This window comes from Watersipora subatra, chromosome 5 (assembly GCF_963576615.1).
Source record: "Watersipora subatra chromosome 5, tzWatSuba1.1, whole genome shotgun sequence".
NCBI classification, from domain to species: Eukaryota; Metazoa; Bryozoa; class Gymnolaemata; order Cheilostomatida; family Watersiporidae; genus Watersipora; species Watersipora subatra.
The window spans coordinates 56,667,634-56,690,492 of record NC_088712.1 but is presented as its reverse complement, the minus strand read 5'-3'; the positions used below and the strand labels follow the sequence as shown (position 1 = coordinate 56,690,492).

At 34.8% G+C, this 22,859-nt stretch overlaps 1 protein-coding gene across 1 annotated transcript; it reads right to left on the bottom strand.

The window, feature by feature from the left end:
• Positions 1–234: 234 nt before the first annotated feature.
• Positions 235–21,957, bottom strand: LOC137397498 (uncharacterized). The gene is made up of 9 exons (XM_068083790.1): positions 21,875–21,957; positions 19,764–19,828; positions 14,638–14,748; positions 13,150–13,311; positions 7,198–7,389; positions 2,643–2,783; positions 2,339–2,375; positions 1,651–1,703; positions 235–338 (listed from the first exon to the last, which is right to left on the bottom strand). The coding sequence occupies exons 2-9, from the start codon at positions 19,819–19,821 to the stop codon at positions 235–237; spliced, it is 858 nt and encodes a 285-aa protein (XP_067939891.1). The 5' UTR covers positions 19,822–19,828; positions 21,875–21,957.
• Positions 21,958–22,859: the final 902 nt, after the last annotated feature.

Below are 22,859 nucleotides of genomic sequence, written 5' to 3'. Positions count from 1 at the left end.
ATGCTCTTACATGAGTTTAACTAGAACAATGATCCATGAGTAAAACAAGTTTTCAAAGGTGCATGCTTTTTAGCAAAACATAAAACAGGTAACTGGTAAAAAATCATATAATAAAAATAAATTTTATGACCTGTCATCGATCACCAATTAGTAATAAAAATGTGTAATCAGAATAAACATAAACTTGACAATATGTGGCCAATCTTCTTGTTACGTTGGCATTGTGAAAAAACGCTATCCATCCATGTCTTCGTAAACTTGGTCATCTACTGCATCGGAATATGGATGGTCATCTTTGCTGTTTAAAGCTAAAACTTCATATCTCTCTTTTTCTTTTCCTAGAAAGAAAGAGCTAAATACTTGGAGACTTAATGATAACATAAAATTAAAACTCCATCTTATCTATATATTTCTCAAAGTTGGTATGTGTCTGTGTTTGTCCAGCTAAAGCTACTAAAATCTAGGAATTTAAAATCCTGCACTCCGAAAGATTTGAAATTATGTAGATCACTGTCACAAGTTTTATATTCATGCGCTCTACCACTGAGCCATACAAGGTGTATTGATAAAAGACATTATCATACACCGCATAACGTATGCACACGTTGAGTGACATATTATTTGAGCATTGCGCCCTTGTGTTACTATGCTCCTGTTACAAAATGTTTTTTGCCTAACTTTGGGAAACGCGATGCTTTTTCATTGTTTTTTGTCCGGGCGAAGTTTTTCTGCTACACGATATCAACAACGATTTTTCTCGAAATTAAAATTTGGCGATTTCTGTACTGATTATATATGTTATTAAGATATATACGTTGCTTGCCATTGCGAGATTAGCGTTATCCGTTATGATAAAAACGACTCGCAAACAAATAAATGATAAAATCTTCGTTAAAAGTTTGAGGTTTACTAAAATACATACTAAAACCTTAAAGTATGTGTTTAGTAGGCTAAATTTATTTAAGTTAGATTTAGCGTTTACGCCAAACACCTGTCTCAAATGTAAGAACTCTCCAGGTAGTACATTGTAATGTTGGATAATTTTGCAGATCATAACCACAAAGTGCACTAAAGTCATCGTAGGCACCTATGGTTACTAAGGTTAACATACTGTTTTGTTACTATTTTTTAATGATGATGACTTTGATGATTTTTACCAGGTGATGACTGCATTAGATAATTTTCGCATGCCAACACTGGCATACAAAAATTGACATGCCAATTTTGGTATGCCAAAACTGAAACAAACTAAAAACGTATAATAATTGTATACCAAATCATTTTTCATTGTAATCGCAGCAAAACAGACTACATTTGGCCATTGCTTGCTAATGATTTCACATTTACGTTTAACTACCTTTCCATTTTTATCTTTTCTCCTAATTTATTTCATCAAAACACTTCTTTCAAGTTGTGAAATTTGAATATTACAATTGTTTGACAAAGTTTGAAAACCTTTACAGTTGTTTTTATTTTCTCTCTTAATTTATTTCAACTACGTAAAACACTTTTCTCATGATATTTAATTTGAAAGTTAAAATAGCAAATGTTGTTATATGTTAATTACAAATAAATGTTCTGCTCAAAGACTTTTTATTACCCAAGCAATGCCGGGTAGTGCAGCTAGTCATTTATAAATGTAGTCATTACCTGCAGGTGCTGTGTTTGTCAACTTTGACTGTCTGCCACGTGTTGGATCTGACCTGGTGAAATAAAAAGAATTCCTAACATAAATAAAGTGCAGTGTTTATATATTGACGATCAAGCAGACTTGAACAACATATTCCTTGCCTGAACTTTTACAAAGCCAAATGAAACAAAACTCAGAGCTAGCATAAAGTTACTAAAAATCAGTTTAAAAATAGAATGTGTGATTTTATTTTACTGTTAGACTGTTATTTTACTCTCACTCCTGTTCCAGAAGATGAACTCTTAGACTCTTTTTAAATTCGAAGATGGTCCTAAGTTTTTTAACATATATATAGGTAGTTGGTTCCATAGCATCGATTCATGGAAATGGTGACTATGGATGACTGTTTGATGACTGGCAGCGAAGCTAGATGACGGAATCGGTAAATTTATAAAACTTTGTCTCGTAATTTTTACAGGCACAGTGTATTGAAGATAATCTTGAAATGTTTACATGTTTCATATGTAGACAATGTGTTACTATTGCTTAGTTTGTTAGCAGTTTAGTTTTTTAGTAATAAGATAATGTGAGACAAAAATGCACTATAAAAATTTGGTAGTGGAATATATGATTGCTTACTGAGTAAACTTAATGATCATCTATTTGAACATAAAGCAGCTAGAACAATTCTTTCCTAGTAAACCTTACCTGACTTTTTGAGACTCCAGGGATTTTATCTTTTCATCTAAAGCATACCAACAACAGAAATTAACTTGCAATTATGGATGCAGAACTATACAAAACAACACTAAAACTAGCCTAAGCATATTTTTAATATGTAAATACAATGATATAACAGACAAAATTTAGATACAAACTAAACAAAGTTAATTCCAAACTGATGAAAACTAGGTGACTGTAATCTATCAGAAGTAACTTAAATAAAACTAACTCGTGCTTCTTTTCCATCTATAGAATAGAATTGACTGCACAAGAAAAAGTGCTGCAAAACCTGCTGCTACAATAACAGCTGCCTTCATTTGTATTGCTGCTGTAGAAGTGTTTTTAGGGTGCCAGATTGGAGGGAGAGATTGCGTAGTGGCAGGATCTTGGGTGCATCTGATAGTCCAAGTGATGGTCAGAGGTACAAAAGCTACAAAAAGAACAGAATTTATAGTGTGCTGCTACTGTGCACCTACTATCATTACAGACTTGAACTAGGGTATACTTTATTGTATATATATATATATATATATATATATATATATATATATATATATATATATATGTATATATACAATAAAGTATAGGCTAAAAGTCAGCATAAAGTGCTCGATACTAAAGTAGATCTCTAGCTATAGATTTAGCTTCTCTTGTAATAGTCTTGAGCTCTCTACTGTCTATTTTCTTGTAGGTCTGTGTGATGTTGTTAAGTAGCAGTGTGTTGTAGTCCTCGGGACTCATGGTGTAGAAATTTGATGTTTTATCAGCAGGCACAATTAATTTACTGTTATTTTTGATTTTCCTCCGCAGGTCTGTTGCCAGTTTTCTTTGGAATTGGTTGTTAGTCGTTCTAACTTTGATGTTTCTTATCATTTGTATAAGTTTTTTCTCAAAGTTCAGTAGTTCTTGTATTTGAGGTGGTGACTTAGTAGATTTAAACTTGAAGGTTTCTATGTTGTTGGTAGGTTTCTATGTAGCATCTAAGCATTTTATCTTATGAGTGTTACACACATTTTGTGTAATATGAAACTTTTAGTAATTTTTTGCTTAGTCAAATTTTAATAGATTTTTTACCAAATTTATATATATATATATATAAAGTTTATATAAATATATAAAGTTTTATATATATATATAAAACTATGAGTACTAAAAAACTACAAGTTTAGTTAAAACATTTTATTACTTAAAGTTTCGTGCGTTAGGCTTGCACTCAAAAAATTGGGATTACAGTTGTTCTTACATTCCAGCATTTTTCTATTTTTTCTCCAAGAGGGAGATATTTCTCTACCTTTTTTGTTTGCTGGCTATATTGTAGTCATTGGGTACTGCTATATCTATTATAGTAGCCCTCTTGTTCTTCTGGTCCACCACCACTATATCTGGTTAATTTGCTAGGACATGCTTGTCAGTCTGAATGTAGAAGTCCCAGAGGATCTTAGCGCAGTCATTTTCATTGACCTTACCAGGAGCTTCCCACCAGTGTTGTGGTTTATTAAGGCCATACTCATCACATAGACTTCTATACACAACACCTGCGACATGATTATGCCGCTCAGTGTATGCGCTTCCTGCTAGCTGCTTGCATCCACTGATGATGTGTTGGATGGTCTCAGGTGCATCTTTGCACAATCTGCATCTAGGATCGACTCTAGTGTGATAGATTTTTGTTTGGAGTTGCCTTGTTGAGAGCACTTGCTCCTGGGCTGCCATGATTAGCAACTCTGTATTGGCCGTTAGGTTTCTATTGTTCAGCCACATATATGTCTGGTGAAGATCACCAACCTTAGATATTTATCGGTGGTAGGTGTATTAGAATGTGTCATACTTTTTAATTTTGTCTTGTCTATTGTCCAACTTTATAGCTACATGTATTAATGCGAAGGAGATATTTAAATCTATTAATTATATGTGTGCATAAATATAGCTATCTGTAGCCTTTAAATTATGTCATACAATTAGAGATAAAGCTGAGGCTTTCGTGTATCTTGTACAACACCCAAGTTAGTTTTAACCAAGGTGTCGGCTGACCAAGTTTTTATCTGGCTGTGTGCAACAATCAGTTTTATAACATCTTGAGATTATAACAGCAACATTTTTAACTGCTTTGGCTGACAGTGACGACCGTTAAAGCATCACTGTCAGATTTTATCACACACGCCAGAAGCCGAATTTATATCTATATTAATACTTTTATGCCAGAAGGATTCCGCTTCCCTCACTATTTGTAAGTTTTTATGTTCTCTTAATTATCATGTATTTAGCTCATGTCTTGTGTTTCATATGTAGTTTAATTTATCGTTGTTCATTGTTTCACATGTGTACATTGTTTTATGTCTCACGTTTTTTATAAGTTTATTCACTGTTTAGGTCACAAACTTCTTCTGATCAGTAATAAATGTACACAATCAAAGAACCTCGGAAGTCACTGTTGACAAACCCACAGAACTCTATTCCGGCACAGTAGGCACCATGAAGAGGTTTCATGTGCCAGTCAGTTTCCTCATCATCACAGCGAAGCTCCATTGTCAGAGCAGCCGATTGAAATTCAGCTAGCAACTTATCTGAAGTGGCCATGGAGGCTGCATAGGCTTTGATGCTTTGTTCTTCCTCCTTCACTGTCTGCTGTACACTTTTGAGTCCCCTACCGCCATCTTTCCTATCAAGATACAATCTAGTAGTATCAGATTTTGGGTGGAGAGCTCCATGCATGGTCAGCAGTTTACGAGTTGCTATATCCGTTTCTTTGATGGCTTCCTCAGTCCACTTTATTATGCCTGCTGGATATCTTATTACTGGCAGTGCGTAGGTATTTATTGCCATGACTTGGTTCTTGGCATTGAGCTGGCTCCGTAAGACCTGCCAAAGGCATTTCTTGTATTCGGTAATGGCTTTGTGATGTACCTCGGCTTCGTGGTTAATGTTGCTTTGCATAATTCCCAAGTACTTGTACCCTTCTTCTATATTTTTGATGGGACCATTTGGCATTCTTAGGCCATCTGTGAGCATAGAATGGTCTTTCTTAAGAATTAGCCTTCCACATTTCTCAATACCGAAAGTCATTCCGATGTTCTTGCTGTATACCTGAGTGAGGTGTATTAGCGAATCAATGTCCCTTTCTTTGTTAGCGTACAGCTTGATGTCATCCATGTAGAAGAGGTAGTTTATCTTGGTGCCACTCTTAAACTGGTACCCATATTGAGTCTTCAGCATATTGCTTAGAGGGTTTAGGCATATTCAGAAGAGCAGCGGTGATAAGGAGTCACCTTGATAGATGCTTCGCTTAATTTTTACACTCGCCAGCTTTTTGCCATTAGCCTCCAGTTCCATCTTCCATTTGGTCATTGACTTCTTGATGAATGCCACAAGAGCAGGGTGAACATTGTACATACTGAAGCACTCAAGTATCCAACTAAGGGGAATTGAGTCATAGGCTTTTTTGTAGTCGATCCAAGCCATGGCAAGATTGGTATGCTTTCTCCTGCTGTCTTGACAGACCGACCAATCCACCAGTAACTGATGTTTGGCTCCTCGGGTGTTGCGCCCAATTCCTTTCTGAGCACTGGTCATATAGTGACTCATGTGCTCTTCCAGTTTGTCTGCAACTAGTCCTGAGAACAGTTTCCAGGTGGTGGGCAAGCACGCTATTGGTCGATAGTTCTTGAGAATCGGCCCCTGCGTTGGATCTTTGATCAGAAGTACAGTTCATCCTTTGTGTATAGATATATATACACGTTATATATATATATTATATATATATATATTATTATATATATATATATATATATATTTATATATATATCAATCACAATGTTTACCTGTGAGTTCGAATGTTTATTTAGAGATAAACTTTTCGGAATGAAAAACCTGATGCGTCCTGGATTTAAACTCATAATCTCCAGCTCTGCAGAAGGGCATTTATTTAATACACAGCACTGTCCAACTGACTATACTATGGAATAAATTAGGCTCATACTTATTACACATGTCGATATTTCATGGCTTCTCCCTAAACCCTGCAGCTAGCATTATGCATGGGGCCATACCATAAGAAAAGTACATGCCCATCATTATGAAAATGCTTAATCTCACATGGCTAACAACACTCTTGCAATAAGTATAAATATGTAGTAGGCGTTGCAGCCAATACAGTATGAATTACACAGAAATAAACATGGTTCACAGAATTAAAGAAAACATCTTCATTCAAAAGTTAAAATCGTAAATGCTTTATACGCTGATTAAAAATAAACTTTTTGCGCAAAAACCTTTTTAATACTTGTGCAATGCCAGGTGTTCACCTAATTTTTTGTAAACATCCAAGAATTTTTTTTTTCAAGAGCTGGCCAACACCTCAGGCAGTTTTAATAGCTTTTAAACAGCTATCTGAAATTTATTTCATACACTCTGTTTCTATTGAGAGTATGATGTGGATAACGCGGATTTGAAGTTGTGTACTCGCTGAGTTACCATGCACTAAGTGTTTCAATGAGCCTTTGCATATTACATATTAACAAGGGAGCTGTTAAAGAGATAAGTAATTGTATGTCAGAAGTCAGAGGTCATAGTGGCACAATACTGTCTCGGTTAGGGCACCCTTTTGAAATAGAGACAACTGAAGTGTAAAAACGTTTAAAATGGAATAGCTTAGAAGTACTTTTTGGCACTTTATTTTCAAGTGCCATTTTGATTTTACCCAAACTTGAAACATCCGATAAAACTTGAAAATAAAAAACTTGTTTGACTTGCGGGTCTTTGCAGTTTCCATTTAAAGATGATGCAAACTTAAGGATTAAATGCGTCATACAAATATAGTGATATCTAGAATTCATAAACTTACTCACATTCAACACGAGCTGTACAGCTGACCGTCTCCAGATCAGGAATAGAAACACGGGCTACTGATGTATTCACCACTTTGTCGAATGTCCAACTGTAGAGTGGTTTAGGATTGCTCCGCACATCACATGATAACGTGAGAGTTTCTCCAGGTTTACGGTACAACACAAACTGCTTTTGTATTCTAGTGTCCATATCTGAAAAAAATCTTGACGGAATTCACTCTGCCACCTGATTTAAGAGTTTTCAACTTTGAGCTGGCATTATTTTAAATTTTAACTTTATATATAAATTTCGGTGTTTGTTTTTTGTACACTCTGCGTCCAGTCACAGCAATCAAAATCTAGCAAAGAAAAATCTGCTTGGTAATGGAATTGAACTGATTGGAAACCATGCCAATGCCATAGATAGCATACATGTCACTATCGCTTGACTCAAGGTTGTTTACTGCGGACACGGTAGTAGACTTTTCGTTTTTACTTTACAGAGTTTAGATCCCGCAAAGTGTCCTTTTTGTGGCATGCGTTACAGTTACGGTGCAGGGCTGGACAATCTGTACTGCTGCTAAGATGTTTCTCGCTCATACACCGGAAACATGCTCTCTTCTTAACAGTGAAACAAGGAGTAGACGATTTCTTACCATGCCTCCTTTGCTTCCTTACAGCTGAGAGATAGGCTGCGGGTGGGGTGGTGAAACTCATAGAGTCTAATTTCTCTTCAATCTCCACTTGTCGAGCTATGGCTACAACTTCGGAAAGGTCTGCTTGTCTGTCAGCTGGCATTGCTGAAATTCTGTCCCGCACTGTCGTACTGTTGACGCCTATCGGGAACTGTTTTAGCAGATTCTCTTCCAAATTAGCTTGAAACTCACACATTTGAGCTTGAGACCGTTTTTTTAGCACAAAATCTGAAACTGACTCTGATGGACTTTTTTTCACCTCTCTGAATTTTGCCCGCTCTATCATCTTGTTGCTCCATAATACCTTCGCAGCGGCTCGATTAAATCCTCTACATCAACTTCTTTTGGCTTCCTTGGTGCAGCTAAGCAGGTCAGCATTTCATACTGCTCTTGTGACAGTTCCATAATGAGCAAATGTTCTTTCTTTTCCGGTATGGTTCCATGAAACGCATAGTAACTGTCCAATTTTTCCAAATACGTCTCCACTTTCCCACCAAACACTGGAACCGCTGACGCTGTGGTTGCGCTTGTTGCTGCCATCTTTTCCAGTCTAGCGTAGAAACTTTTTCCTTTGTCACCAATCCAATGTATTTATTTATATGTTAATTAGCATTATAAGTGCACAGAGAGCTTCTTGACTGTTTGCTGTGCTAGACTAGACTAATTTATTTCACTGGAAGGTTTTGTCACAAGCAAGTCAGCAATGAATCAGACGACACACAATCAGAGAAACAATATTTTGGATTGCCACATTGAAAGCATAACAAAGAAACATTTTTGCCCTAGTTTGTAAAAACTGTTGATTCACATAATGTGTTGAATCAGCTGACATACAGGTGGGATGATCATAAATAATCAAAGAATACAAACATTGGTACATTACAATCTACCATTCTAATGTTTAAATGAAGTCATTGGTTTATTTATGCGTATTGTGTATGTTTCAGTGTACTGTGTTTATTCCTGTGTAATTTATACTGTACCGGCTGCATTGCCTGCTACAGCTCTTTACGGATTGCAATATTTTTGCTGTTCATGCGAGTTTAAACATTTTGTTTTGGCCAACAGTTTTAGCAATTTTTCGGCCAGTAATGAAGTGTTCAGCATATCCCCATGATAGATTAAAATGTACAATGAATATGTGCACAATTTACCTCATAGTATACCTAGTAGTATACTACTAGGTACTAGTGCTAGTACACTAGTATACTACTACTACTAGTGTACTAGTACTTAGTACACTAGTATACTACTGCTACTAGTGGACTAGTAGTATATAGGTACTAGGTACCTAGTAGTACCTAGTAGGTACTAGGTACTACTAGTACCTAGTAGGTACTAGGTATACCTAGTTGGACAGCGTAGCATGCTGAATAAATAACTGTCTTAAATAAAATGATTAACTAGGAAAACTCATTTACCAACTGATATAAGAGTTGTCAGATTTGCCTTGGCATCCTATTAAAGAAAATGACTAACTGTAAATCTTTACAAAGGGAAATTTTAGTGTTTTGGTTTTTGTTGCTTGAATACTGTTCTACTACTACTGTTCAATCAGCGGTTTTAAATCAATTCAGCTGGAATAGATTAAGATGCATGTTTTATAACCGTAAAAATTGCGCGTGTTTCAACAGCTATCTAAACTCACTTATGTCGACATTGATGCCAGGTATTGAGAGAAGATGAGAGGTCATTGCGATGAGAGGAGAGGTCATTCACTTGGTCTAGATTTACTTGTTTAGATGATTTTGATATCCGAAATCATGTCTCAACGGCTGCTAGAACAAAAAAAATTTGTGGTAAAAAATAAAAGAATTATCAAAAAATACTAAGTGTAAGGTTTGTCAGCTGTTCTTCTATAGAAACATGTACAGTTTTGAAACTCTAAACTAAAAACAAGGAGTGTTGCAACTCTTGTATGTCATTTTTTTCATAATTCAGGAAAAGGACAAACTAATTGTAAGTATTAACAAAGTGCTTTTTTGGTTAATGTGAAATGCATTATAGAAAGTTTTAGCCTTTAAATATGTATATACTGTATTGCAGTAGGTCGAATTAGTTGTCAGTAGTAGTCTTCTCGGTGATTATTCACAGACTATTTGAATTGTAATCAATGGCATCACCAAGGAAATGCGAGTAAGTAGAAAAAATTGCAGCAGCAAACTTGTTGAATTTGATATACTATATTTTATTATATATATTTTATGTATATTGTTGAAATTGATAGCTGGACTTGCCTGGTTTATCACTGAAACTGAACTGACCTGGCTGTAGCTAGGTCAGCAAAATAGCAATATAACAGGTCCAAAGGTCCATCTAGACAAAGCACACCAAGACACAAGAAAATCGCACACAGTAATTGCAATTACAACCAACAAAACTTTTCTGGTTTTCTGCAGTGTTTCTATGACAGTTTACGCAAAGTGCACCACTTGAAAATTGTGATTGGCTTTTTCAGCTATTTCTCAGCTATTTCTCAGCTTTCTCAGAGTATTTCATCATTTCTATGACTATATTGTATAATGCCGAGTAACATAGTAATGTACACATACTTTTATTGCAAAAGCCTGATTCCGGTAGCTGAGTCAGCTTTACCACACTAACAGGTGGACGTAACCTAAACTCTGGGCACCCTTTATCCGGGCCTGCCTGACACACCCGAAGGGTCAGGCCAATCCTCGATAAGTACCCAGCAGTCAGGCTTACTCCGAAACCAACTTAGCCTGCCTTCTGTGTCTCTATAATTGACTAGTCTAGGTCTACTAGCAGCTCGCTCTAAAGCCTGATCTCTTACCCTAGGACACTTATGTATTCGCGGCATCTAACTTTCGCATTTTCGCGGTGTAATCCTCTCGCGAAAATTTAATGAGCGAAACTAAACTATCATAACGAACGAGCGAAAACGCGAAGTTAAATAGCTTTGTTCATTGATATCCACAATAAAATCGTAATATTATAAATGCAAGCAACTTTCGTCTGTGGTTAGGATAGATGGGAAATTTCTGGTAAACTCATTATAGCTAATACACCAACTGAGCAGCATGGCAAAGCAATATCAGTTTAGTCACCGAATTTGTAACTGATGAGGATGAAAGTCTGTTAGGTGAAGTCGTAAAATTGAAGAATAATTATTGCAGTGATGAATTTTATTACTATCCAAAAACAATATCAACCCTCATCAGGTCCAACCACATTATCTCTTTCACTGCCAATCATGTACAAATTCGTTACCGGCCTAGTGCCAGCCATTTTACCGAAATTGCCGATATTGCTTCATGATATGTATACAGTATTTTTCAAGTTCTACTTTAATTATCTGTATAATCACGAAAATCTAAACTGGCTATTATGTCATCAACAACTAATTACCTGTTTTATGACTCGCGCGGGGTAGTTAATGAACTCACAGAACAATGTTCGTTTTTAGAATAGAAATTCTCAAACAAAAGTTTAAAACTGCTTCGTTGTTTTAGGCTGATTTTATAGAGAAATCTTCGGACAACACAGTCAATTTCATAACACTTAAAGACCGTGGGTTATGTGGTCAACAAATAATAAAATCAGGTTACCAGACAATTGCTGAGAAAGTCAGAAAATGCGTTTATGTCAGTGGCCCCTAGAAAACGCATAAATGCGTTTATGGCAGCGTAAGGGTTATACAGTTTTGGTTGTGAAGTTGGTTGTTACCTATCTATTTTCTTCTTCTTGGGATTCGAGTGTGAAAGTCACGGCGGGAGGGACCTAGACGTCATTGATAGTCTAAGAAACAAATGGCAGCAAGTGATCAAATTGAATTGTCGATCTCACCCACACGTTTCAACCTGTGGTTTACAAATACGAACTATTCCCAAATTGAATTTTTTTCTTATTAGTGAACTGGACCTGAGGAATGTAATGTTTTTTCCACTGCATTTATTTTCACACCACTATATTTTCGCACTCATCAGAGCTGCGAAATTAAGTTGCAGCGAAATTTTACTCTGTGTGCTACTCACGAAACTAAATACTAGCGAAATATAAGTGTCCTAGGGTATGCCTTTGCATATCCGATCAGGTCTAGTTAAAGCGTAGACCAATCTCTAGCCCCCTAGATCCACCCTGGCAGTTCTGTCTGATGTTAGATTGAAGCCTGCTTTCTGCAACCTTTATGCCACCCAGGCATAAAGGTTGCAGTAATGCCGCTATATTAGCCAGTGCAACTCGTGCACTGGCTTATATAGTGGCATCGCTCCGCCCACTATTCTACTTATGCCCATAAAAGGAATGTACACAGATTACATAAGTGTATGCATGCATATTTGATGAAAGGGAATATAAAGATTACATAATGCAGGCAAGTTTGGGCAGGCTATCCTGCTATTCTATGAGAGTCGATAATTGATACAAATACGGCAAACAATGAGTATACATTATCTCAGTCCTCCACAATATTTAGAGGATAAGGATCTATCTATGTATATATTGTTTTTGTATTTAAAGGATAAAGGTCTATCTATGTATATAAATGTCAAAGTGCCTCGCTAATGAAAAGTGGTAAGCAACTACATCCCCTACCACTGTTTCTAAACTGCTTCTTAATACCCGTGCAACACCAAACATTCCACTAGTTAATGACTAAAATGTTATACAAAGGAAACCAAAAAGTAACAATTTTTTAACATAATAAGAATAGTTTGAATAATAATGAATTTTTTTTAAAGTGATAGGAAAATTGTAGAAGACATCAGTGAATGTGCTGCCCGTTGTGATTAGAGCATTGGAGGTGATACCAAATCTAAAGGAGGAATTAGAGAAGCTGGAGAAGGGAGATTGCCAGAGCACAATTTTCTGCTCTATTGAGATCTGTAAGGATTTTACGGAAAGTACTGGATATCTGAAGGAAAGGAACCTTACCAAATACTAATGTACTACTAAAAAGCTAAAAAAAGTCAACAATGGTAATAATGTAATAATAATCATGTAAAATTAATTCAATATTACTAATTTAGAAAGAATCAGTTAAGTGATAACCCTTTGGCTTTAAGCTAAGACCTGGGCTCACTTACTACCGACTACTTGGTTATGAAGATGGTTTTATAATAATTATAATAATATTAACAGTAATAATAATAGTATTATCAGTAATAATAATAAAATTAATAATAACATTAACAGTAATAACTGGTCACTCTTCATAGTTAAGGATTGATCAAACTCAGTTTGATAACTTTGTTAATAGAAATGAAATTCGGTAAAACTCTGTTATGGAATTTAACTTGAAGCAATAACTTAAACTTACAGAGAGGCTTCTTATTTTTGGTTTTAACGATTACATCAGGGTAGACATGCTCTAGAGCTGAATGAGTTGTGTCCTTACATCTCAAAGTCACCCCTCCTCTATCCTCTATAACAGGGGTGTATATATCGGTTGTCCCAACTACCTCATTTCCTCTCAAGACCTCTGTAGAAGATGGAGAATATTGTTTATATATATATTTTTAGTGCCACATTGTAATTATAGTGCACAAGATGTAGTCAGAGCCTTCAAACAACTCTATCATAGCATGACCCTCTATGCTGAAATGTTTTAATAATGCATATGGTGGAAGATTAAAAAAACAGTTATCAAGGAGCCCTAGATTTCTTTTGTCAAACTAAAAAAATTATTTTATTGTGACTATAAATCAATTTTTAAGCCATTTGCTAAAAACAAACATTTTTTCAATGATATGTACTCAGTTAAGAGACAAATATTTGGGAACTATTTAATATTACAATTATTATTATTGTTAAAAGTTGTTTTTTACAGTTGTGTGGTGGTAGGTGACTGGTTTTAGTCCGTGTTGAGTCCGGGTCTTAACAACAGGCCAAAGGATCCAATATCTTCCTCAATTCCACTAAGAGAGGACCTTCCTCAAAGTGTGAGCTGTTCTTAAGATGGCTCTTTGTATTTAATAATGTATAATAATAATAATAATTATTATTATTATTTATTATTACGATTCATTTCTGTTGTTTCTTTGAACTGCATAAACCTAATTTAGCTCTTAACTTAATCGTATTTAAGAATAAAACTCACATCAGAAAATTATTCAAGTAGTTTAAAAAATAAACCTCTAATTTATTATTGCATTGTTGTTAGCATAATATTGTTTTTGAGATAAGCTTTAAGTAAAAAACAGGGGAAAATTTTAGATTTAACCTACAAAATATGCTTCAAGCATTTAAATAGAGAAAATCATGATGGCAGTTGGTATGTAAGACTCTGTGATGTTGCAAGTATACAGAGCTGCTCAGTTTGAAAATCAGAACCCTAATTTTGAAAAACTGAAAAGTTGGAGACCATTAAGTTAATAAATAAAATTGTTGAGTTGCCAAACTAGATTCAGTAATTATAATTATTTATGCTATCTAAAGTACGAAATTAATTTAGTTGAAAAACAACAGTCTAAACTAACGTCTGTTTTTATGATTTATAGAGAAAAAATTAAAGCAATATCTCTTTGTGAAGCATTAAAAAAACTTATGATCTAAGGCTTATTATTGATCTAAGGCTATTGTGTGGCTAGAAGCTGTTTGTATCAACACTAACTAAGCCTAGGATACAATATTATAATATTACAGCGTTATAAGTATTGAATGGTTGTTAATTATTAGATTGGCCTCTATAGAGCTACTCAAACTTATGGCATTGCCATAATTAGGTTGCTGAGTGCCTGTACGACCACTTACTGCAACATTTTCTGGTACTGGTAGCGAAGTATATTTACTGATATGCATTACAAACCATAGGCAAATTTAGAGGCCGGACTCCCTCCGTAAGATTGGCAAGAAAATGTAAACCCTTGACCTTCATATATTTTATCAGGGCTGTTCAGTGTCAACTTTTTAGGTCTATCTGCAAAGATTGTGACAAATAATAAGAGCTATAATAATAGCAGTGTCCATCCATGCTAAAAGCGATAAAAAAGAAAATTACCTTGTACAGAAATCGAACTTAAATACTTCATATTCCAGTCCAGCACTCTACACACTTCCACCACTCAGTTGTCTTGTCACTACATGCATTTATTAGTCATCTAGTGATTACTCATTACGATCTCTCACGATGTGCAAGAATTCTAAATGCACTAGAAATTTTAAAATCAAGAAAGGTAAATGATTTGCGCAATTGGTAGCATGCTGAGAACTAAAGATGAATGTTGTGTGGTATAGTCTGGTATGATGTAATACTTTTTCCCATCTATAAATTGTGGCTTTGCACAGATGAATGGCTGGACATGGCTTTTATTATAGTAAATAATTGTTAGCTGTACTATAATAAGGTCTGTGCCTGTCTGTCAGTCAGTCTGTCTGTTAGCTCGGAGCCATGGTTAAAAACTAGAAAAAATATTCTCACAAATTCTAATGATTAATACGCTATTACCTTCTCCAATTGCTCACCTTTTGAAACGGTAGAATTATTGTGTTTTATTGGCACACCAGACAATCTATCAATAGGCACACAACTTCCATAACACTAGTTACTTCTATAGTCTCTGACCTAATAGCAACTTTATAAAAGAAAACTTTTAGAGATACATGTAAGTGTGTTTAATGATAGGAGTAAGCAAAAGTGAGTCAGTCTGTGACTTTCCATTAAAAATCGTTGAAGTCAACCATGTTTAGCCATTAAACTCTCGATTTGAATAATAAACTTCATTCTATATATAGCTGTAATGGAAGCTCCTCAAATCTCCAATAAAATTGACAGGTGGTAAGATATATGTTCTGGTTATTTATTAATTTTAACACATCGTGCTGTCAAACATATTAGTTGAATATACAGGTAAATTGACCGCACAGTTAGAACTATAATAAATTTCAAAGCTACATAAACATAAGAAAGTTGGTTTCTACTTACAAAAATTACTGGTCCTTTCAGAGTTCCATTTAATTAGGAAAACTGACCAACATCTACTTACTAAGGCTTGATTATTTTAAAACTGATCAATGTGCGTGTGTTGCGCTTTTCTTCACACTTTAGCATAGCGTTGCTTTGATCCGGACTTTCTATTCAAATGTTTGAATCGCTGCACACAACGAAGTCTTTATCTAATGAGAATGCTGGCTAGCTTCCAACTCCATCTCCTGAGAATGCTGCTAGGTGATGATAACTTCGTCAATTGTAGATATTCCTTGTGATAGATGTGGTGACGATCGTACGCTTTATAATAGGTTACAGTGAACAAATTAAACAAAGCTCATGTTTGGCATAATGAAAAATCTTCCCAATACAATAGCCAAAAAAATAAACTCATTAAAAGTTAGGCTGCAAAAAAAAGTTTAAATTGTTGCAGTAGCTATAGCTTACATCTAAACATAATGTAGCCATATTATGTTTCATAATTTTATCCGATGAAAAAAACCTTGATTTTTGAACTCTATAACATCTACTAGGATACATACATATACTAGGACACAGAATAAGTTCTACAAAAAGTAAACAAAAGTTCTAAAAAAAGTAAACAAAATACGCAATAAGGTTGAGACAATGACTTTGTAAATTCATTTTAAGCAAACCGAAGCATGACAATACAAATATAATGCAATTCATAAACAGGACTATTACAAGCAAACCAATTTTTTAAAGATTACATAATACTGAATTGTGTTAAAGTAAAGCTACGAAGCTCAGAATGTAACACAGTTTATGGAAAAAAATAAAAAAAAGAATTCGTAAAATGAAGTGCTTCAAAATACTTAAAAACTCATAAAAAATTAATTATTCGAAGCCTCAGAATAATTATGGCGATCCGAGAAAAAATTGATTCTAAAGGGGCTTGAACCTATGGTATTCTGGTTGCACACTGGCGCTTTGACAAACTGCACTAAACAGCGATCTACTTGTACTAAAGAATAATTGTTCAAATACTTATTCTCTGTGCTTTACAATCAAGAAGTTAGCAGATTAATAGATAGCAGCCAATAATAATATAAATGACACTTAAAAGAGGAGTATTATTGATAATTTTCCACGACCTGCCTGACTATTTCTCATGACACGCTAGTGTGCCCAGCATACTGGTTCGAAATCACTAGTCTAGATCAGCAGTAGTAAGCTAAACATTGTTAAACCTGTTTTACTTTCTGCAGATGAAAACTCATTTGTGGTTGGTTCATTCAAAGAATTCATTGAAAATAAAATCGGTTTCATGTGACTTAAAAAACTTTAATTTTAAGTTCAACTATTGGTGCAGATTGTCGAAACACATAAGTTAGAAATGCTGTGTCCCAACATCTTAAGTTTCTGTGAAGATTTGCAGTCGCTTTCTTTATGTACTTTTTGTGCTATTGAGTATATGCTGGCAGCTTTTACTCCTCACTTGATTCCAACCAGTTGGAAGCCATGGAAGAGTTCATGGCGCTACTTCTCCCTCACCATCCTCGCCACTTTGAGCTTAAAAATGAACACTGACAGAATTTTTGGAAATTTTTTCAGAAATTATCAATATTTTTTACCATTTGCAATTGTTTTTAATGTTTGCGGTGATCGGCTTGCCAAGATGTTTCAAGATTAAAATCCATAAAAATTGATCACAATTAAAATGCTCAGAAGAGAAATTCGTGTGAAATGATGTCATTAGTTTTTATTGTAGAGATAGTTGATATTGGCTATTGCGTTCTCTATTCTGTTGGGCTTTTTTGCAATTTTAGACGTCATAATTTCAATTTTGCTTGATCTGAGCATTTTAGTTGCAATCAGATTTTCTCAATTTTAATCTTGAAGCATTCTGGTAGTCAGATTACCTCAAACATTAAAAACAACCACAAATGATAGAAGTACCGATACTTTCTGATACAAATTCTTAAAACTTTTATGTAAGTTTATCTTCAAGTGTAATGCCACCAGAAACTTACAGATAATTCAGGAAACTCTAGAAACTTTTGAGTCTATTGAAACAACATCATTGTTTTGCCCTAGACTTAGACACTCACATATAGAGACTGAAAGAGGTATTCCATGAATTGAAAAGAGCCCCACAAGCTATAACCAAACTGCAACCCGTTTGCTGCTAGAGTGCGACATAACTTTAAAAAAAGATGCCATAAAAATGTTTCCACAAAGCTTGGGAGCCTTCATGGGTGCCGGTAACTGCTACCAACAACTTATCTTGAAGTATTCCAAGACAGAGCAACTTTTGAATCTTCGGTGCTTAAAGAACAGATCCTTTGGTTGTTATCTGGAGCGACAGTCAGCATCCGACGCGCTAAAGGATCTCGAGTGACTGCGCCTACAGTATTCTAGCTCATACTGGCTATTAGCTACTGTTTAATCTGGGTACAGCTGCCAATACAATAAGCCATCTGCTTTGAAAAGCAAGTCAAGCAAGAGCTACTGGTCTGCAAACAATCCAAGACTATCTCGTCTGGGGAGCGAAATTACTGTGTTACATTGTAAAAAATTTTGACCATCACGCAGGTAGCAGTACACTATAAACTACAGTTATACAGACAAACATCTGTAGTAAGAACTGACTATGCATCAGTAGCTTTGTTGTAAACAGCACATCCTCAAGAACAGCTGGCACGATAGCTGGAGATCTACTAAAAACGTAATAATGACCAAGAAAGTACCTAACTCTCTGTCTATTAGGAGAGATTTATGGCTCATTTAATAGATCCGAAGATCTAGTGCGCACACTCAGTCACTCACTCATTCACTCACTCACTCACTCATTCAATCATTTACACACACACTCACTCACTCACTCACTCACTCACTCACTCACTCACTCACTCACTCACTCACTCACTCACTCACTCATTCACTCACTCACTCACACACTCACTTCTCACCAGCTTTTAGAATAGTGATTAGGTGTAGAAAAGGCGATGAAGTACTTTAAGACAGGACAACCAGAAATACTCGAAAAGATTGCAGAAAGACTATTGGAATATACTAATCAAAGCAAACAGTTTTCTGCAACACCCAGTATAAAACATCTCGTTGAACCAAGAATAAGTGATTAGAAAACTGCTTGCAAGACACTTGCAGATGAAAAGGTTTTTGGCAAATTATCCAACACTGGAGAAATATTTTGAGGCTATTAAGGAAATGAAGACCGTACTACCAGCAACAACAAAAGTCTAATACTAATTTTATCACTTTTGACTCTTCACGATTATTAATTGTGTCTCTTTGATTGTAGATATTTTTGTGAGATGTCGAAATACTTGAATGGGAGCCAGAAGGCCCTGTGTTTTACTGTGTGCATTTGCAATACACAGCAAACGACACCAAACATAAAAAAGTTTCACTGTTATTCGGGCACAAACCATAAAAATTCGTACAATTTTTAAAATTCTTAAAAATATTTACAGTAGCATCATATGAATCGAGCACATGTTCATCATTCTTTCATGACTCGAAATAAACTGAAAAGTTATAAGTATTATCATACAAATTTTCATTTGCATCACAATCATCCATGACCTACCGACAAACAAATATATCATATATATTTGAATATCATTCCAATAAAAATTGTCACTACAACGAAGAAATAGATAAAAATATTTGAAAAAGGTTAAAGATGTAAGTGAAAATTCTGATCTAATGCCCTGCGCAAGGATTAAATTGATGGGTTTACACTGTTACTTAGAAGCAGCTTTTGTAAACAGAGCCAAGTAAAAGCCGTTATTCCGTCGTTAAGGTTTCTGACAGACCCTGCGCAATGCTGGAATAATAGTTGTTAGGGTTCAAAAGGTTAAACAGCTAGCCCTAGAGACATAAAACTAATAGGAAATAAAATTTCAAGGCTTCAAAAAGGATGACCAACAATGATGTAGTGAAGTACATGTAGATTCATCAGCTATGATTATAGGATGTGAAATATGATTAGGTATTTCTGAAAAGTTCAATCTCCTTACCTCCGCTTGCTTTCAGCAGCAGAAAAAATAGAAGGAGAATCCTGCTCTGCCCTTGCATACCTCTCCTAAGAAAATATTGATGTTAGGTATTATTAGCAAGAGTAAGGGATTTCATTGTTGTTCTATAGAAATGTCAAATCGCCAATTGAATCCAACAGCACAAAGGCTTGAAAAGGTTTCAGCTTAATAAAGCCACACCAATTATAATCTGAAATACTTTTTGTTCAACAGCCTAATACAAGCAATGTGATGACCTAATTAAAAGTAATTTTGCCATTTACCTGTTTCTAATTATGAAAAACAGAAATATCTATCTGCACACTTCTGAAAACCCTCCGTTTTTTAGTTTCATAGAACTTTTAGCATTGAGTGCATAAATTGAAAATTGCAGCTCATCGGAATTAGCAGCTTTGGCTGAATGAACATTATCAAGTGACAGGAAAATAAACTCTCTATATGAATGCAGAAAACAAGTTACAACTATCTCATTTTTAATGCACTTTTTAACAGCCCTTGCTATGCTGAAAGCATCACATCTGATCATTATAAAATAAGCACTTGAAAGTTTGCCTCTTTGGACTTTCAATTTATAAATAGCATAATCAGAGATAAGACAAGTTTTCCAGTTTTTAGGAAATTAACTTTCCTTTAAACGTTTACTTGCAACAAAATTCACATTACAGTTGTTTGGTATCAAAAGATTCACCATGTCTTACTCTGTTGTGTTGTAAGTGCAAAATATGAGGATATGTGATTAAAAACTCTTAAAAGCTCAAAAACGAACAATTAATCGCCGCCATCACAAAACCGCCATAGATTAGAATCGTGATACTATAATCAATAGTGATACTATAAAATATCACTATTTTATAGTATCACTATTATATTATAGTATATCACTGTTATTATAGTAAATCCCTATATAGTATAGTATATCACTATTTTATAGTCATACCACTGTAGGGTTACAAACAATGTACAAAAAAAGTTTAGACATTAGAGCAAATAAAGTTTGTTTGTTACTGATTTGTAAAGCTGATATGTCAGAGCCAGAAGTTAGCGTGACGGGAACACATAACTTCAAATATTAGATGTTTTTTTTGGCAAAATGATTATGGTTTTTAACAATTTTAAATACACAAATTTAAAACTGTAAAAAAGTTTTACAAATTCTTTTAAACACACCATATTTATGAAAATAATAATAATTATGTTTGGATGGTTTCTTAGTCCTGGTTTTTCGTACTAACAGATGCAATAACAGATTTCTATTGTTTTCTTTTGTTAGAAAAGAGCAATATTATTTGCGATAACATATTATTGACATGTTTATTGAAATTTATTGGGGTTTTCCGATAAATTCTCATGACAATGAAATATAAAATGCCAAAATGTTTTCATACAAATAGTAGTGCTATGAAACCATAACAGTATAATGATAGACTTTTATTATTGTCGGTTTGTACTGCAATGGCAAACAAATGTATATATTGTATAAAGTGGCAGCAACATAGTGCAAATGTAAAAACATTAAGCAAAACTTTGATAAAATGACATTTCAGAAATGTAAACACGCTTTTAGAGTGCATATGCCGACAACATTTCAAAAGGTTGTAAATATTTCTGTGTTGTTCATTAGACTCTTTGTAAAGTAATTCATACAATGGCTAATAAGTAGAGACAGGTGGCTAACAAGTAGAGACAGGTGGCTAACAAGTAGAGACAGGTGGCTAACAAGTAGAGACAGGAAATATTTTGATCACCACTTCAATATTAGCAACACAGACCATAAAAAGTACAACCACACTATTAATTGCTTCTGTACTATTTTAACAAGTATTTTTACTCAATAATATATTAACCAAATATTTTGATGGAAATCGGGATTTTCCCAAAGACTACCTGCTTTTAACCGAGTAAAAATACAATAACCTTACTGAATATGCTACCCCGACGCATAAAAAGAACTTTCTAAAATAACATTGTGTTATGCTAAGCAGTGTAAATACATAATCACAGCACAGTTAACGAAGCAATCATATTGTAATAACATTAGGTTTGCAAAACTTTTTTATTAGTAAACATTAGAAACGTTGGATTAACACACTAACCTTGAGATAAGATCTATCTTACAGAGCCTCTGGTTTAGCAAGTCTCATCTGACTACTACAGGGAAGTACCATGTGCAAGAGACATCAACTTGTCTAGTGCAGTGTAAATGAACTTTAACAATCTCTGCAAATCGAAATAAAGTTCTTTACCTATTCAGATAATTAGCAATGATTGAGAATGCATGATGTTTTGTCATCTTTTGTCATTGTTCACTGAGTGAACTGGGCATTTTTCTTGTGGCTAATGTGTTTATAGACATGATCAAAAGCTATCATGTTTAGCTAATCTAAAATGCCTATTCATGGTTAACTGACCTGAACTGCACTATGAAAGAGATCATAAGTTAGCTTTTTGGGAAGGAGAGAGACAAAGGTTGACATGAGTGTAGGCTGGTTTTGTAACACTCCTTCTTGATTGGATATAAGCCTCTAAGTCTATGAGAAAGCTTCAGATTAAAAATGTGTAACTCTATTGTTACGCTCTTATGCTATTGTATTGGACTAAGGCTAATGATGCTCCTAGTACTTGCCTTTTAGCTAACTTGATTGTGTTTAGGTGTTAAACTGAGTAATAGTCCTGTACGCTAATTTAATTTATTCATTTATACGTTGATTATCATTATAACTGTACAGGGATCTTATTGACTATTTGCTGGGCTAGACTAGACTAACTTATTTCACTGAAAGATTTTGTCACAAACAAGTCAGCAATGAATCAGACGACACACAATAAAAGAAACAATATTATGGACTGCCACGCTTAAAGCATAACAAAGAAACATTTCTGCACTAGCTTGTAAAAACTGTTGATTCACATAAGGTGTTGCATAACTACCGCTTCTACTTTCTCAGGATCTGCCGAAATACCTTTATCTGAGACAATAAAACCTAGAAACTTAACCTTGCTAAAACGGAATTGGCATTTCTGCGCGTTCAAGGTTATAGCAATGTCTCTGAGTCGCTCAAGCAAAGCCTTCAACCTTAT

Bases quoted from the DNA above. Each gene is read 5' to 3' on its own strand.
- LOC137397498 (XM_068083790.1), bottom strand. From the start codon at position 19,821: ATGCAAGGGCAGAGCAGGATTCTCCTTCTATTTTTTCTGCTGCTGAAA. The intron at 2,784-7,197 runs GTGAGTAAGTTT...TTCTTTTTGTAG, and splicing joins CTGTACAGCTCGTGTTGAAT to CTTTTGTACCTCTGACCATC. The intron at 2,376-2,642 runs GTTTTGCAGCAC...GGTATGCTTTAG, and splicing joins AGCTGTTATTGTAGCAGCAG to ATGAAAAGATAAAATCCCTG.